This window comes from Notamacropus eugenii, chromosome 2 (genome assembly GCF_028372415.1).
Source record: "Notamacropus eugenii isolate mMacEug1 chromosome 2, mMacEug1.pri_v2, whole genome shotgun sequence".
In the NCBI taxonomy this organism is placed as follows: domain Eukaryota; kingdom Metazoa; phylum Chordata; class Mammalia; order Diprotodontia; family Macropodidae; genus Notamacropus; species Notamacropus eugenii.
This window is the reverse complement of record NC_092873.1, coordinates 60,148,271-60,166,843: the sequence shown is the minus strand read 5'-3', so window position 1 is coordinate 60,166,843 and position 18,573 is coordinate 60,148,271. Positions and strand designations below refer to the sequence as shown.

Below are 18,573 nucleotides of genomic sequence, written 5' to 3'. Positions count from 1 at the left end.
CAGAGGATTTTGAATGAGTTGATGCAAAGTGATACTGACAGAACCAAAAGGAAAATACGTACGAAGCTAGGGAACCTGAGTTCAAATTCTGTCTCACTTACTAACTGAGTGAACCTGGGCAGGTCACTTAGTCTGTCTGCTTTGGTTTCCCCACCAATAAAATGGGAGTATTAATAGTACCTTCTCCCTGTCAGGATAAAATGAGATGATATTGATAAAGCACTTTGCAAAGCTTAAAACATTATAAAATGGTAGCTATTATTATTATTATCAATATTAATAGCAAAAAAATAATAAATGAAATCCATTTAAAGGTGATGTAACTCTGAGTAAAGGAAAAATCAATGAGCAGTCAATCATGCAGCACTTCTTAAGTGCTTACATGCCAGGCACTGTGCTGGGCAAACTACAGACTCAGCTCAAACAATTCCGGCCCTCCTGGATGGTCCCAGAGAACAGACAATGAAACTCAGCTCTCTCCTCTTGTCCTGGAGAGGAAGGGCACCACCACCCAGGCAGAATGGTGGATGGGTTCTCAGGCATCACTTTACTGGTTTTTATTTGGTTGGCTGCATTTTTTTTGTTTCAAAGAGTGCCCCAATCCATAGGGGAGGCACAATATTTTCAGAAATGACTTAAGACATAAAGATAAAAGGCAATGAGACATTTTTAAAAAGATGAAATCTCCTACAATCAATCTCTGTCTCATAGAAGGCATGTGAAGCAGGGTTTCTAAGCCCTGCCCATTTCTGTTTCTGGAGCAGATTGTGTCAAGAGGCACTAAGGGAACCATGGGATGGGGTCAGCATAGCAGGAGTTAAGGCTGAGTAAGCAAAGTGGGGTCCGATCATGGAAGCCCAAGAGGCTTCTTGCCAGACTAGGAGGCTCATGCTCTAGTACTTCTCTCTGTCCTGAGATGTTTCCAACTTCAAGTCAAGAAAGACGAAGAAAGGCAGGTAGTCCACCTTGACTTCAGGAATAGCTGACAAAATGTCACATCAGAATCTGGTGGCACAGTGAATAAAGTGCTGGGATTGGGGTCAGGAAAATCTGGGTTCAAACCATGGGCCAGTTCCAGTTTCTGTGAGCTTCAGTTTCCTCATCTGTAAAATGTACTCATTGGTGTCTAAGGTCCATTCCAGTTTAAGTCTATAAGTCTATGATCTGGATTCCAATTCTGACACTTTCTACCTGTGTGCCCTAAAGTCAATTACTTCCTCTCTCTAAGTCCCAGTTCCCTCTTTTCTATAAGGAGGAGGTTGATCTCTAACATTCTATCAGGTTCTAAGTCTGTGATTATATGACTCAAAGGCTTGTAACTGCAACGTTAGTCATTTTTGATCTGATTGTTCAGATGAGGAAAAAGGCACAGAGACGAATGTGCACTTGCCATGCCTATGAGTCAGCTTATCCAGGTGGAAGCCAGGTGTTCCAAGGCCCAGTCCAAGACATTCCCCCTATGTGAAGTGGCCAGCTCAGAAGGGGTGGGGCTTCATTAAAAGCAATGGAGTTTTGTGGGAGAGCCCCAGGGAGACCATGGTCTGAAACTCAGTTCCAACTCAAGCTGCTGCAACTCTGATTCTTCACCTTTTGATATTTTGGTTTCCTTATATGTAAAAATGAAGATAGAGATTCAAATGCTCTCTCTTGCCCAGGGTTATAAGAAGGAAAGCATTTTGTTCAATCTTAAAGTCCTGTAGAAATGGAAGTTATAATTATTCCCTTCAAATTCATATGACTTTGTGCTAAAGAAAACAGAGAATGTACCCAATTACTGACCATTCTTGGAGACAAACTGGGAGGTGACCCCTGCTTCAAATGTGGCAAAGACAGGACTGTGGTCACTTGTCATGATGTCACTGGTGCTACCTGAAAAGGGAAAAAGGAAAAAATAGGGTTCATGTGAGTATGACAGGTCTGTTCAGGTCCAAGGACAGCACTATTTTCAAGCCTCTTGTTAATTCACTTTCTACCCTATTCCCAGGGCATCTAATCTTTGAGGTAGAATGAAACTGCTCAAATGGCAGCCTCCTTGGGACTCAAGCAACTAAGGTGGGAATTCCAGGCTCTTCCCAGAAGCTCAAGGACACTAAACAAAAGCCAGAGTCTACTCAGGATGAGCACGTGTAGACTGCAGGCTCCAGTCTTGCTCCCTAGTCTTCCAACCTTGGAAGAAAGGTAAGCTTCACCATTTAATAGAAGAAATGAGAGATTTAAAGACCTATCATCATTGGATAGGAATGGAAGTAGCTGTTAGGGGAAAGCTAGAGACCTATCCTAGATTGATATAGAAGCTCTCTGCACACTTCTCTCCCCACCAATTCCTTTGGGATTTTCTGGATCTCCAAGGACCAGTGCAAGTATGAAGCAGATGCTCTGCAGAAATTACAGAGAAGGCCAAGTCCCCTAGGTCTGAACATGCTAAAAAAAATCACACCCTGGGGTGATTCTGGGCTTTCCAGGAGAACCCCAGAATGGGAACAAGGGGATTATCAGCCTGGATGCTCTCATATGGGTTCATTATGGAAAACTGCAGCTGTGATATACTGGAATGTCAGCAATGCATTTGGCAAGATCTCTCAAGGCATTCTTACACACAAGATAGAGAGATGTGGGCTAGCAAAAATCTAGTTAGGTAGGTTCAAAACTAGTTGAAGGAACACACCCAAAGAATAGTGATGAATGGATTGATAGAAATCTGGAGGAAGGGTTGTAGAGGAGTAATTGAGAAACTGTCCTTGGCCAGGTTCTGATAAGCACTTTTTCTTGGTGACAGATTATGAGTCTACCCAGTAGGTGATCATGTATATTAAAACCCACACTATTTGAAGTTCTACTTATATAAAACATGACACTGATTCCATGTAGTAAGAACTTGAATAATGTGACCACTTCATGGAATTCATTATTTGTACAATAGGGATCTAGCAATAATTAATCAGTGGTTGTTGACTGAGTGGATAAAAGCAAGTCTTGTATTTATCAAAATACAGATGACCCAAAGCTTCAAGGAACAGCTAATGTGGATGACAAGAGATTTTTACAAGATCCCAGTGAGTTATAATAATGAGCTGAACCCAAAATAAAATTTAATAGAGTTTAGTGATATGTTTTTTAAAACAGGAAACTTGTGGTCCAGGACTCCCTAGGGTATGCATGCTGAAATATGAACATGCCTCAAAAGTCACTCAACTCTAGTATAGTTCACAGGTATGGTAGAAGTGATTCACAGTGAGTTTAATATTAAATATTTCAAGAATTCCTCACTATATCCTAAGGTTCTTACTCGCCAGTGATAGGATTCCAGTCTAAAATGAGCAGGTTTTTTTTTTTCAAACCAGAGATTCAGAAAGATATGTATATCTCCCTTTACTGTATTTAAACCTTAGGCGCAAGATATATTTTAAATGCTTTTAGATACTTCATGTATTATTTTATGCATTTCTAGTTCTTATGTTAAAATGGCTATTTTCCCATTCACCTAATTTAAATCAATTTGTATCTTTATTCACATTGTGATTTCACTGGTGTAGAAAATTTCCAGTGTGGAAACTCCCTCTACCACTGCAGAATAGGGACTCATCTAAAATTTATCTTTGAGAACTGCTCAGGATTCAGAGAGGTTGAGTAACAACCAGGATGCGTCAGACATAGCATGTAAATTGACTGTAAGACTGATCTAGGATTATGCCATGCTTTACAATGACAAATTTACTTTTCTTTAAAAAAATCTCAACAGTATAGACTTGTTATAGAGCCAATGAACCAGAGAGATCTTCTCCCCCTTCTCCTTCCTTCCTTATTTTTGATTGGAACCCGTGACTTCTTTACCATAGGCAAGTCCCATGGAAGAACTTCCTTCATAACTTCAGATTAGCACTTACTCTGCAACTTATAGTCTTAGCAAGTCACTTACTGCCTTTATCCCAAATTATGAATTTTTAGCGCATCAACTTATAGGCAGGTGGGTGGCACAGTGGATGGAAGGCTGGGTCTAGATTCAAAAAGATGAGTTCAAATCCAGCTTCAGTGACTTATTAGCTGTGTGACCCTAGGCAAGTCATTTAACCTGCCTGCTTCAGTTTCCTCATCTGTCAAACTGTGATAACAATAGCAGCTTCCTCCCAGAGTTGTCCTGAGGATCAAATGAGACAATCTTTGTCAAGTGCTTAGCACGGTGATCACATATATTAAATGTCCATAGTAGGCACCATAGAAACGTTAGGTACTATTATATTACTCTGGCACCTGCCTGGTGGTCAGTTAGGTCCCTTAACATCTTGACCACTAGAGGAGAATTGCAGATCTTTCTCTGATTTGCCATGTGGGCAGACTGAGGTCCTGAGAGGATATAAATAAATAAAAGATTGTTGGAAGCTCTTTGCTTTCCATCCTCTGGGCTCTGCTTGATGCCCAGACTGCCTACACCCTGAGTTTACTCACCGTAGGACTGACACACCACGTGCACGAGGGGATAGGATTTCCAGAGCACACGATCACACCAAGATGGTAAATTGTATTTCATCTTCCAAGAAAAGAGAGGAGAAATCACTTTTAAAAAATCCTTTTCTCACTTTTCATTGAAAAAGAGAAAATTAACTTGGTATTAACCATTGCTATTGGTGATTTATATATAGGTAGCACAGTGGACAGAGAGTTGGGCTTGGAGTCAGTAGGACTCATCTTCTTGAGTTCAAATCTGACCTCAGACATGTACTGGCTATGTGACCCTGGGCAAGTCATTTAACCCTGCTTGCCTCAGTTTCCTCATCTATAAAATAAGCTACAGAAAGAAATGGCAAGCCACTCCAGTATCTCTGTCAAGAAAACTCCAAACACAAAGAGTTGGACGTGCCTAAAATGACTGAACAACAACAGTTGGTCTTCTCATCCAAGGGGGTTCTAGCTTGGGAACAATTCACAAACATCTGACTTCTTGTGGGCCATGGGATGTGAAGCTGTGATAATGACCTTAGTGGTCATCCAGTCCACTTCTCCTTCATTTCGCAGATGAAGAAAGTGAGACCCAGAGAGTACCCTAGTGCCTTACCCAAGGTCACAAAGGTAGCCAAGGGCAAATCTGGAGTTTGTAACCAGGCCTCCTGACTGTAAACCCAACACCCTTTCCATTACTCCATGGTCCCTTATCATTATGAGTTTCTCTTGCTCTTTATCTTTCCAGCCTAGAGTACTAGAGCTTGGAGTCATAAGACCTGGGTTCAAATCCCACCTCTGACACCATCTACCCATGTGACTTTGAGTAAATCACTTCACCTTCCTGGGCCTCAATTTTCCCATCTGTAAAATGAGGGCCCTTCTGACTCATCATCCATATTTCTATAATTGTCATTTGACCTCCATGGGTGACTGTAAAGGGACTTACTCTTCTCTTAGTTTTCGTGACTCTTGGCCAGAGGAAGTGGCGAAAGAGATCATAGATCTGGGGCTCGGGGACCACTGAGGTCATCCAGCCCAACCCCCTTCATTTTACAGAAGAGGAAACTGAGGCTCAGATAAATTCAATGACTTTCCCAAGCTCACATATAGAATCTTAGATCTTGAGCTGGAAAAAATCCCAGAGGCTATCAAATCCAGCCCCTCCCCTGTCTTTTACTGATGAGGAAGCAAACACCTGGAGAAGTCACTTGCCCAAGGTCACACAGGCTAAACCAGATATTTGAACCCCAGCTTCCCCCCCCAACTCCCTCTCCAATGCTTTTTATCTGCTGTCCCCCGAGAATCACAATGGGAGGGGTACCTACCCCTGTGGCTTTCTGCTTAGTGTAGGCATACTTTTCTCTGGTATGTCTTTCAAAGCGGTAGGTGGGAGCGAAGGTGATCTCTTCCTCCTCTGAAAGAGAGGGACCTTTGTTAGATTAAGGGTGGGGTCTCCTGCCCCCACTGCTCTCCCCCAGCCCAGAAGTGTCCCTCTTACCAAAGTGCAGGAAGACTTTCTGTTCTTTGCGCTCTGTGAGGAGCTGGTCATGAACCAATAGCTCCGAGAACTGCTGCTGCTTGATCTTCTGGATGATGTTCTCTGCTTCCTGGAAGGAAGAAGGCATGGGCATTATGGAGGGCCTTGGTGTCCTGGCTGGGGCATCCTAGGACCCCAAACTGCTCCACCTGCAGCCAGGCTTCATTGTGGGAGGTGGGAAGGGAGAGGCTGGGCTCTCATTTCTATTCATGCCCTGAGTTTTGTTGTTATACTAGGCACAGCCTGAGGACCATACAAGATCTTTCCAGCTTCTTCTTCAGAGGCCTTGAAAAGAGGCTAGAACGAAGGCCCAGGTAGGACCTGGCAGCCTTCTCTTGCCTTTCATTGTTTTCCCAGAGCTCGGGATGGTATCTGGCACATAGTAGGCATTTATAAATTTATAAATTTTTGACTGACTGACTTGGCTTTAAGTCCTGACTCAGACACATATTAGCTATGACTGGCAAGTCTTAGCATCACAGATTTAGAGCTAGAAGTGATCTCAAACACCACCAGGCTCATTTTTGTTGTTCAGTCACTTTAGTCAATAGTGACTCTTCATGACCCCATTTGGGATTTTCCTGGCAAAGACACTGCAGAGTTGTCATTTCCTTCTCTGGCTCATTTTTACAGATGAGGAAACAGAGGAAAACAGGGTTAAGTGACTTGTCTAGAGTCACACAGCTATGAAGTGTCTGAGGTTAGTTTTGAACTCACAAAGATGAGTTTTCCTGATTCCAGGCTTGTTGCTCTATCCACTGTACCACCTAGCTGACCTGTTCTCATTTTAGAGATGAGGAAACTGAGACCCAGAAAAGGTGGTAGGAACATGGAGTCCAACTTTCCTCATTTAACAGATGAAGAGCAGGGAGGATGAGTTGTGGGAACAAAGAAAAAAGTTCTGTTTCCACAGGGTAAAACTTCCAGCTTTGAGTGGTGATAGTTAATCGGAGTTTGACCTAGCAAGGTCAGATAAAAGGTCAGAAACTTGTGGCTTGGCAAGCTGTTTTAGGAAAGAGCCTATCAGAGAGAGAACATGAAGTCATGTGGCCAGTGGATGGTGTGGCAGGAAGTCCAGAATTCAGAACAGTATAAAAGGGCTTACGTTGGTCTGAACAAATTGTAGTCTTCCTGTAGCCTCACCTGGGAGCTACCCATTCATTCAGGGGACACTCCTTCCTCCTGAAGAGGGGTAGAGTCAGCTTTGGCCAAAGTGTTCAATTCCTCTGAACTCTACTTTCATAAATTTTCCTTGATACTTTTTAGTGTCAAGTGTGTTTCTAACAGAGTGACTTCTCCAAGGTCACACACATCTAAGTAGTCAGAAGAATGAAAGCACTTTGAAAATCCAAATCCAATGGTCTCCAAAAACAAGGTCATTGTTCTTAGCAGAATCTAAGAGCTGGCAGGGACCTCAGAGGCAGTGAGGGAACAAGGTGGTACAATGCAGAGAATGTTCTGGACTCTCAAGCCTTGCCCCAGACTCTTAGTGGCAAAGCATTTCACCTCCTCTTCAAAATGGAATCGTAATAGCATCTGCCTCACAGAGCTTTTGTGAGGATCAGGTGAGATAAGAGATGGAAAGAGCTCTGCAAAATGTTGAAGTACTACAGAAGTGGCAGCCATCATAATGATACCTGGACAAGAATCTAGGCTCTGCTCTGGCCCTCAATCAGAACCTCCCAATGAGCAGTTTTCTTTCACTTGCTTCCTCCCAGAGCTCTGGAGGGATGCTCTGGGCCTCAGGACTAAGGCTTGGTTGCTTCTACCCCACTGGAGTGGTCCTAACTATCGGAGGATGGGGGGAGGAGCAGGGAAGGGTGAGGGTGCTGGGGACTTTAGAAAGGCTGGCCTGGAAGAGGGGCTCCTCACCGAGGGTGGCAGTTCCAGCCTGTAGTTCAGATCTCCCAGCCAGAAGAGGTGTGTGAAGCGATGAGTGATGTTGAAAGGGCTTAGCTTCTTGTCTCCCAGGGCCAGGAACCGGAGGATGCTCATGTAGTTCTGATTCCGCCTGAGGGAGGAAAAAACACAAGCAGCTTGGCACCTGCTGACCCTAGCAGCATCCTAGGCACAATGGAGGGCACTTCCTCAGGAGAAGCCTCGTACGTGAGGGACTCTAATCTGCTTCTTCTGGCATCCCCAGGACCTCTGCTGCCTTCAGTGGCTCTCTCCCAGTTGGCAGCCACTGCCAGGGCTGAAACTTTGGGGTTGGGCAGAGTCAGTTGGAGGTCAGGTCACTGGCAAGATGACAGAATCAGGGATTTAGAGCTTATGGAGACCTTGGAGGTCATGTCCAACTCCCTCATTGTACAGATGAGGAAACTGAGGCACTGCCAGGGTTCCTCAGCTAGGATGAATCTGAGGTGAGCCTTCCTGACTCCTGCCCTCCTATCCATTATTCCATAAGTCTCTCATGAAAATTCACTCAAATACAATTCCAAAGGTTCTGTCTTTAGCTGAGCTCCTCAGTGACTGAAAGGGCAATCAGCTTTAATTAGAAAAAAATTAGATTGGAATTAGTCTAACTAGAAATTAGAAAAAAAAAGTCATTTTGAATAGAAGTTTGTTGAGGACAGGGTCTGTGCCATAATTATTTTTTGGTATCTCACAGTCTCCAGCACACATTAGATGTTATATAATGTTTGTTAGCTTTGAATTTAGAAAGATGCTCAACCTGGATTCCTCCCCTTATTAATTTGTCATTTCTCAGTTGGGTCCTAATCTTTGTGACTCCATTTGTGAATTTTCTTGGCAGAGATACTGAAGTGGTTTGCCATTTCTTCCTCCAGCTCATTTGGCAGATGAGGAAACTGAGGTAGAAGGGTTAAATGACTTGCCCAGGGTCACACAGCTATTAAGTGTCTAAGGCTGGATTTGAACTCAGATCCTCCTCTGAATTCAGGCCTAGCACTCTACCTTCTGCTCCAACTACCTGAACCTCTAACCTTGCCCCACCCCCATCAATGAAACTGGGTTTTTAGATGTTAGCTAAATGGAGAGCAAGAAATTACTGGAAATCCTTCTTATTCTCTAGACAAGTTTCCCACCATATTCCCTCTTTTCTTAATTTATCTTGTATTAACTGATCAAGGGCAGCTAGATGGTGCAGTGTATAGAGCCCAAGGGTACAGTTGGGAGGACCTGAGTGCAAATACGATCTCAGACACTTACTAGCTGTATGACCCTAGGCAAGTCACTTAACCCTTTTTACCTCAGTTTCCTCCTTTGTAAAATGGGGATACTATGATATTTGTAAAATGTCTGGCACATAGCTGATATTATATAAATGTGAGCTATCATTCTTGTCAGTTGTATAAACACAGTGTGTCCCTGGTAGAATACAAGCTTCTGGGGGGCAAACACTACACTATTATTATCTTTCTCTTTCCTGTGCTTCAAACGATGCCTAGCACACAGTAAGTGCTTAATAAATGCTTGTCAAGTTTAAATTTGTTGGCCAAGCTTGAGCCCACAGGATGGGGTAAAGGACATGCTCCTTCCGTCCTTCCTCACAGATGTGGGGGACCATGGGTATGGAGTACTACATACCCTGTCAGACTAGGTCCATGTGGTGACTCATTTTGTTAAACTGGTTTCCCCTGCTCTTATTACAGATATGGGACACTGCCTAGATTCTTTAGATTTGCTCTATGTGGTGGCTAATTGGATGAATGTTTTTTTTATCTTTGTTCTTGCTACTTTACCTCACTTAGAAGTGATGGACTTCTAGGTAGAAGATAGACAATGATATATTCAGAAACCTTGGGGATATCTTTTGATACATAAAAATGATTTTAAAAATAACTTCCACTTGCCAAGACACCCCAATCCCATTCTTTCCTAAGGCAAAGACCTTTGGACACCTGTTTTAGGCATTAACTAGATCACTAAATTCTGGACAAATCCCTTCCATTCTCCACGCCATCCAGATCTGTCCTCAAAGGCTTCGTTCTGCCCCACTTGGACACCCAAGGTAACCTGAGCCCTTTACGCTGACTTGCCCTGACTCAGCAGTCGAAGGCCAGGGAGAGGATCTGAAGGTACTGAGGAACACACTGGAGCACCCCACCCCAACGTGAGTTTTCTGGAGCTCAGAGCATTTTACCTAAGTTTCTTTTCACTTCCTGAAGTTAAGTGGCTGTTGACAAATCCCAAGGAAGTTCCATTGAACATGAATGACACGCCCACAGCTCCTTTATTACCTGGTGATGAGGAAGGAGCAGAACATTGTTATCAAGGCTAAGATTCAACCTACCCTCAACAGGAGAGATAACAGATACAGGAAAGCACAGGACAGTCAGGGGAGGGTGAAGGAGGAGCTGAAAAAGAAGAGAAAAGGGAGGCAAAGAAGGAAAAAATCAGCCTTCATTTGGGGGTAGGGGAGACATGGCAAATGAAGGGAGAAGATCGGTGTGATCTCCTAGGGATAGTTCAGAAAGACATAAGATTGGACTTTCTAAGAAGAGGTTGTTTCTGAGAGTGCTAAAATATTCAAAAAGAATAATGGACATAGGACTGATGACAAAACCAGAATTTCTCTCCCTACTAAACAGAGGCGGGGAGGGGAATACAGGGGAGATCTGTCAGCTTCAAGATTTTTAGCAGCATTTGGGAAAGTGCAGGAAGTGATAGAGCCATAATATCTTATCTCCTGAGGATAGCTAAGGAAAACCCCAAAGCTTTAGGTCTTGGGAGAGCAAGGTAAGGCAGAGAAAGAGAGCAGGTGTAAGAGTGAGAGCTGAGCATCATGTACCAGATCTCTTATCCAGGGACTGTGAAGAACAGGAGAAACGGTTGGGGATGGGGAAAGGGATTGAGTTGAGTTTGAGCATCTGAGTGAGTTCCCATTGAATAACTTCAGTCCTCTCACCTACAGAATAGACTGAGGTTTGACAGTCTTCCTAGAGCCCTAACTAAGGTGGGGTGACTGGAGCTTTGACTTAGGGTCCTAAAATTTAAAGGGGGCTGCCAGCACTTGCTCCCCATTAGCAGGTAGAAAATAAGCATCTCCTTCCCATGTTGAGTCTTGTCGGACTCTCCAGGACCCTATTTGGGATTTTCTTGGCAGAGACACTGGAGTGGTTTGCTGTTTCCTTCTCCAGCTCATTTTATAGATAAGGAAAATTGAGGCCAACAGGATGAAATGATTTGCTCAGAGTCACCTGGCTAGGAAACATCTGAGGCTGGATTTGGACTCAGACACATGATTCTTCCTGACTCCAAGCCCAGTGCTCTATCCAATGTGCCATCTGTCATTTAAGTCCTTCAAAATCTATGATTCAATGACCACAAGTGGAGGGAAGCCTACTACCTCCCGTGGCAGCCTACTCAAGTTTGATGGGAAATCTCTCCTGACACCAAGGCAGAATTCATCTCTTCACTATTTCTTACTGCCTCTTGAGCTGCTCTCTATGGTCAAACAGAATCCCTTTCCATTAGGACAGTGCTTCAGGTATAATACCACCCCAGATCTCTTCTCCAGGAGAAATAGTCTAAGTTCCTGCCAGGCCTTGTATAGCATGACTACGAGTCCCTTTACTCTCCTGGCTGTCCTCCTCTGGGTGCTCTCAGATTATCAATGTCTTTTCTAAAATATGGGACCTCAGAAAGGAAGACAGGAGGTGTGACCTGACTAGAGTAGAGGTTGGTGGGACTAATCATGACCACCTAAGCCCTGTACACTGGGTCTCACTTTCTTAACTTCATTCCACTGCTAACTCTACCTTGCTCTTGCCGGCTGACATGTGTCAATGACTTCTCCCAGAGAGTCACTCACTGCTTCTTCTTGCCCTTGCTCTCTTTTTCTAGCAAGCCCTGATGGTTCCTGCAGGAATTCTAGGGGATTCTCAGGCTGATAGGGAAACACCCATCCATGCACCATGGGAACAGTAGCCCTGTGAGTGAAAATGAGGCTTCATTTCCTCCTCATCCTTACCAAGAGTGTTGGCGATTCCAGTCTTCACATTGTTTGTGCAAATGTGGCTGATCCTGTTTTCATGTTCTGACTTGGCCAGCACGACAATTCGGATGTTCCAGAGGGTGTGGATGGCTATCTAGTAGGGGAGAGAAACAAGGCATGCTGGGAGGGGCAGCTAAGGCAGCATCGAATCAAGGTCTGGGACCCACTGGCCATAGAGAATGAAGGAAACCTTTGACTAAAAATGAGGGGGCAGAAGGCAATGGTTTGCAAACTGTCCAGGAGTCAGTGAGGCTGCACAAAATCTAAGACTACAGATGGGATCTCTGGCAGCATCAGGGAGGCACGGCTTTCAGGATTTGGGAGGTGTTAACCCAGTTAGTTGCCTCTCTGGCTATCTGGAGCACATCTGATGCAATGTGGTCAGTTCTAGGCACCATAGTTTAAAGACATTGATAAGCTGAGGAGGGAAGGCAGTGCAACAAGGGTGGTGAAGGGATCATAGACCCAGAACTGGAAAGAACCTTAGCAGCCACTGAGTCCAACTCCCTCATTTTACAGATGAGGAAACTGAGGCACAGAAATGGTAAGCGCTTTGCTCAGGGTCACACGGCTAATGAGTGTCTGAGGCAAGACTTGAACTCAGGTCTTCTGTACTTAGAGTTCAGTGTTCTGTCCATGGTGCGGCTCTTACCACATACCACATGAATTTTCATGGAAGGAATGGGATGTTTAGTTTGGAGAAGAAAAGGTTCTGAGGTGAGTATGATGTCAAAGGAAAGGGGAGGGCTTGGGCTGGTTGCTTTTGGCCCCAGAAGAGCACTGGGGAGGATTTCCAAAGAGGGGGACTTGGATAGGGTGGCCCAACACATTTCCTAGCAATGAGAGCTGCCCCTTAGTGGAATGGGCTACCTTGGGGTACAGTGGCTTCCCCCCTTCAAGGATTGGAGTTTTTTCAACATTATTGCTTGGATATCTGGTAGGAGGAATTTTTGTTCAGGTGAGGAGTGGATTATTTGGCCTTGGACATGCCTTCCAATGCAGAAATTCTATGCTTATCTGACTGGAGGCAGAGGGGTGGCTGGAGGTTGGGGGAGGAGGGCTGGGGAGAAGCAGGGGGCGGGGCTTCAGGAAGAATGTCTAGACTCTTCTCAAAGGAGGTAATCAAACAATTCCTTTGGCTGCCCTAGCTGCTTTCCTCAAGTCTTTAGGCTTATTAGAGAATAGTAAAGTATCCATTAGAAGGGGAGCTCTGAGAATGGACTAGCTTCCATTTCTGTCTGTGTCCTCAGAACTTAGAGTAATGATCTGCTCATAGAAAATGCTTAAGAATGCTCCATTGATTCAAAAACTCCAACTCCAACTAAGGTCAAAAGCAGAAATTTGCTGGGACATCCATCCCATGATCGCTTGAGGTGTATGAGCAGGTTTGATACCAAGGACCCGATGAGAGGGTTTTGCACAACCTTCTGACCTGTGATTTCATTGGCAGAAACTCCCAGAGGGGAAACTCCTTCTATCAATGCAGGCCAGTACCTGTTACGCAACATAGATAAAGCTTTCTGTAGCCACTGAGATTAAGTGACCTTCCCAGGGCCATGTAGCCAGTATGTGTTGAGAGGCAGGCCATGACCCAAGGTCTCTAACTATTATACCACACTGCCTCTCACTGTGTACATAGTAGAAAATGTTTAAAATAATTGTTGAATTCATTATGGAAGAAAAGGGAGAAAAATACCTGCTTTCAATAATTTCAAGGACCACCATGTGAAAAAGAGATTGGATTTACTCTGCTTGGACCCAGCAGCAATGGAGGAAGGGGAAGAGGGGGGAAGTTGCAGGGGAAAACTTGCTAACAATCTGAGCTGTCCAAAAGGGAAATGGGTTACCTGTTAAGGTACTGAGTCCCCCATCCCAGAAGGTATTCAAGTAGAGTGTGCATAGAACTATTTTATAAGCTTATAGATTTCCAGTGCTCATAGTAGGAAGTGTTTAAAATAGTTGTTGAATTCATTATGGCAAAAAATGGGAGAATAGTAGCTTTCTTTCCCCTCCTCCCCCAAGTCTTTTCTTCTCCAAAATAAACATTCCTAGTTCCTTCCAATAATTTTCATATGGCACAGGTTCATTGCCCCTCGCTGCCCTAATCACCTTGATCTCCTCAGCTGATTAATGTCCTTCCTAACTTGTGGTACCCTGCATGGAAGCAATGTGTCTGACCAAGGCAGAGGCCAGTGGGACCAGTCCCTCCTCTATTCTGATCAGTGAAGATATGGGCTCCCTTCTCTAAACAGTCCAAAGAACATTCCTCCTAGCCAGAGGACTGGAGTGAGGCAACTCTATCATAGAAAACCCTAAGCATGATGCCCAAGTAGGGCTTGCTTGGCCTCCTCACTGGTTAGAATGACCAAAAGACTTCTTTGGAAACCAGAATTCTGCTCATCTTTACTTTGAAGTTGATTTCTCTCTTAAAGAAATTCCCAATCTCCTTATCACCCGGGTTCTTAGCCTTGGTTCCATGATTTTGAGAAGGTGAGCATCGTTTTTTCCAGACTGACACAGAAAACATTAAGAACTTTTCTCTCGGAGCTTAGATTCTGGAATTTTCTGCCTCTCCATGCCCACATACTCTCTGCTCATCTCTGAGCTTAGAGATTGGCATATTTCCTCTGATCTTAGAAATGGATATATTTCTTGGACCTTAGATATCAGCATATTTCCATGATCTTAGCCATTACTATGTTCTCATGTGATCATCAGCACAACGGATCAGTTTCCTTACTGTTTTAAAACTGATATCAGTGATTTCCTGCAAGGAGTGTTTCAGAATCTCCAGCCATTCTTTTTCCCCCAAGGGATCCTCTTGGGTGCCAATCACGTAGATGTCATGGGGAATGTAGTCAGCAGAGTCATCCCGGGTCTTTCCCTGTCCCTTGGAGAGAAACCAGGATGTGATTTTCTTGGGGGGAGCAGCATCACCTTCAAAAGGAAAAGGCCAGACCACAGTGAGGGTCACATTATTCAGAATTATAGCCAGAGAAAGGTAGGGTCATCACACAGCCATCCTTAGAGGGAAATGAACATTGGAAGAGAAGGAGGGGGTGGTGATTCCCTAGGAAATCCAAGGGGGTGAGAGGAACAAATTAAAGTTTCAAAGCATAGAAACATGGAGACATATTCTGGTCTGTTCTTAACTATGGTAATGAGCTCATATCCAAAAGGCAAAGAGAGCAGGAGTGGTCAGATGAACAAGGAGCCCACTTCTCCAACAGGATTGTGAATTTCTCTACAGGAAACATGAGTCAATTTCTCTTTTCCACAAAGCAAATAATTTCCCTGGGTGCCCTCTGGAAGAAAGGAGAAATGAGCTGGCTGGAAAACTCCCCAAATATCAGAGCTAAAGGGGACCTTACCCGCTAACCTCTACCTCACTACGCTTCCTTCCATGACATTTCCAGCAAACAACCATTCAGTATTCACCTGAAGACCTCAAGTCACAGGGATCTTACTTCCTCCCAAGATAGCTCATTTCACTTGGCACAGCTCTTATAGGCACAAAATGTTTCCTTGTCTTAAGCTTATATAGTGTTCTCTGTAATGTCACCACACCAGGCAGAACAAAGCTAATCTCTCTTCCACATGCCAGTCACTCAAATACCTACTGTGAATTGCTTTCACTTTGATCTCCACTCTAACTCAGAGTGGTGGCTTTAATAATAACCTACATTTGTACATTCAAATTCCTAAAGGGCTTTTCATCCATGATCTCATTTGATGCCTAATTATACTGCTGGCAGATACACAGGACAGGTATTCTATTGTGGCACCTTGGTAGAAGTGAATTCTCTTGGTAGAGATGAATATACTAAGATTCTTAGTAGGCTAGAACAGTTATCAATCCATCAATATTAAGTGCCTTCTGTATTCCGGGCACTGTGCTAAAGCCCTGGGGATACAAAAAAATCAAAAGACATTCCTTACCCTCAAGGAGCTTATAATCTAACAGGGAGGCAATAAAGAAACACAGATGTACAAACAATGTATATATACAAAACAAAGAGGAAATAAATGATTAAGAGAAGGAAGGCAGCAGAATTAAGAGGGGTTGGGAAGGGCTTCCTAGAGAAGGTAAAGTTTTCACTGGGACTTAAAGGAAGCCAGAGAGGCCAGGAGGTGGAGATGAAAGAAGGAATTCCAGGTAAGGGGAACATCCAGGGAAAATTCTCAGAGCGAAGACATGGTTGTGAACAGCTTGTGAATAGCCAGAGGGCTGATATCACCAGGTCAAAGAGGACATGGTGGGGAGTAAGGTGTGAGAAGTCTGGAAAAAGAGGAAGGGGCTGGGTTATGAAGGGCTTTGAATGCCCAACAGAGAATTTTGGGTTTTGATCCTGAAGGTGACAGGGTCCCTGGAGTTTATTGGATAGAGGGAGAACAGCGACATGATCAGATTTGTGTTTTAGGAAAATCACTTTGACCCCTGAATGGAGGATGGATTGGAGTGGAGCAGACACACCTACCAGAAGCTATTGCAATAAATCCAAGTGGGAGGTGACAAGGACCTGTACCAGGCTGGGTCAATGTCAGAGGAGAGAAGGGGGAGTATTTAAGCGATGTTGCAGAGGTGAAATCCACGGGACTTGACATCATATTGGGTATGGGGGGTGATAGATGATGAGGAATCCAGGATGATCCCTAGGTTGTGAGCCTGAGGGACTGAGAGGAAGGTGGAGACCTCTACAATAATGGGGAAAGTAGGAGGCAGGGAAGAAAGTTTAAGAGGAAAATAATGTTTGGTTTGGGACATCTTGAGTATAAGATGTCTACTGGATGTCTACTTTGAGATGTCTTGAAGGCAGTTGGAAATTTGATATTGGAGGTTAACAGAGAGATTGGGGAAGAATGAGTAGATTTGAGAATCGTCAGCATAACATGGTCATGATTGGGGTCACCAAGTGAAACAGAATCAAGGAGCAGGAAAAGAGGGCTCAGGCCACAACCTTAGGGGACAACTATGATTACAGGGCATGACCTGGATGAGGATTCAGCAAAGGAGACAAAGAAGGAGGAGTTGGAGAAGGAGGAGGAGAACCAGGAGGGTGGGGCATCCCAAAAACCTACGGACAAGAGCATCTCAAGGAGGAGAGAGTGACCAACAGTTTCAGAGGCTTCAGAGAGGTCAAGGAGAGTGAGAATGGAGAAAAGACCATTGGATTTGGCCACTAAGAGATCATGGATCCTGTGGAGAGAATAGTTGTGGTGGAATGAAGAGGCTGGAAGTCACACTGCACAAAGGTTAAGAAAAGAGTCAGAGGAGAGTAGAGGCTTCTACCATAGACAGCTCTTTCAAGGGATATGGGATGATAGTGGGGATGGAAGGATCAAGTGAAGGGTTTTTCAGAATGTGAGAGACATGGGTGTGTTTGTGGGCAGAGGAGAAAGAGCCAGTAGAGGGACAGATTGAAAATAAGTGCAATAGTAGGGACCAACTACCCCTCATAGCATATGGCATGGTCAGGATTCAAATCTAGCTTCTATGACTTTGAATTCAGGTGGTCTTGCCACTGTACCACCCTACCTCTATGAGGTAAAAGCTCCCAGTAGCCTGGGGAGCATGAAAAATGATAGGATCAGGATAAGACCTGTGATGGCATTGGTATGAAGAACTCCCAGATGAGGAAAATCCCTCTGCCAGTGCAGGTCAGAATTCTCGCTGCAACTTAGAGATTTAGAAGTTGCCTAGAACACTGAGATATTAAGTGACTAGCCCAGGGTCACACAACCAGAGGGGTCAAAAGTGGAACTTGAACTCAGGTCTTCCTGGTTTTAAGGTTGACTGTCCACCATGCTGGGCTGCCTCTTGGTAGGATTAGTCTACTCATCCAACAGGAGCTTGATAGAAAATAAGGTGAGGCTTTAGGAAATTAGCAAATTTTTAAGAGAAAACAGAGAACTTTAAAAAGAAAAGAAAAAGGAAAGTGAGTCCCAGAGGCTGCTCCAAGCTGCTGCTCAGAGCCTTCAAACAGAGAGGGTGCCTGGGAATGTGGGAAAGCGCAAGAGAAAGTGTGGGTCAGAAAACTGTCTTTCCAGGAGAGCCGAGCTTTGGCATCATGGAGTGCATGCTCAGACCCTGGGAGGGGGATCTAAGGGCAAGAGCCAGAAGGACCCTGGAAGGCATCCAGGCAAGCCCTGCATGATAAGGAACTCGGCCCAGGCCACCCAGTCCTCAGGGGCACGGCTGGCATGAAAGTCCCATCCTGGTCTCTGATGCTCAGGGTCAGAACTCTGCCTAAATCAGCTCACTGCCTGGAGACTGCCCCACATTGACTTGTCTATAATGAAAGAGGCTGGGAGATTTGGAAAGGGCCCTGAGTCAGGCATCAGGAGGCCTGGATTTCATCTCCAAATCTCCTCATGATTCACCAGATGGATTCAAAACTCAGGGCTATGGATACTACCTGTGACCTGTCTGCCTAGTAGAAAGAAGGCAGAATGAGAAGCTTTCAGGGGATGTGGGAGCCATCTACACGTATGTGAAGGGCTGTCCCAGAGGGGCCTTAGCTTTGTCCTGTTTGACACCAGAGGGAAGAATCAGGAGTCACAGCTGGAAGGGGGGAAGAGACAAATATAGTCTTCATGGTGGGAAAAAAGGTCTGAAATTGGAATTGCCTAAAGAGGCAGC

The 18,573-nt window shown here is 44.5% G+C and overlaps 1 protein-coding gene across 4 annotated transcripts in view; it reads right to left on the bottom strand.

Moving 5' to 3' along the window:
- INPP5D (inositol polyphosphate-5-phosphatase D) overlaps positions 1-18,573 on the bottom strand; it is a 140,235-nt gene that overhangs the window by 30,409 nt on the left and 91,253 nt on the right. For all 4 annotated transcript variants that reach the window (XM_072640530.1, XM_072640528.1, XM_072640526.1 and 1 more), the window contains 8 exons: positions 14,674-14,870; positions 11,910-12,027; positions 10,080-10,176; positions 7,847-7,985; positions 5,936-6,044; positions 5,763-5,851; positions 4,444-4,525; positions 1,780-1,869 (listed from right to left, as the gene is read on the bottom strand). In XM_072640530.1, coding sequence (XP_072496631.1) covers positions 1,780-1,869; positions 4,444-4,525; positions 5,763-5,851; positions 5,936-6,044; positions 7,847-7,985; positions 10,080-10,176; positions 11,910-12,027; positions 14,674-14,870 — 921 coding nt within the window. The remainder of the gene's footprint in view (positions 1-1,779; positions 1,870-4,443; positions 4,526-5,762; positions 5,852-5,935; positions 6,045-7,846; positions 7,986-10,079; positions 10,177-11,909; positions 12,028-14,673; positions 14,871-18,573) is intronic.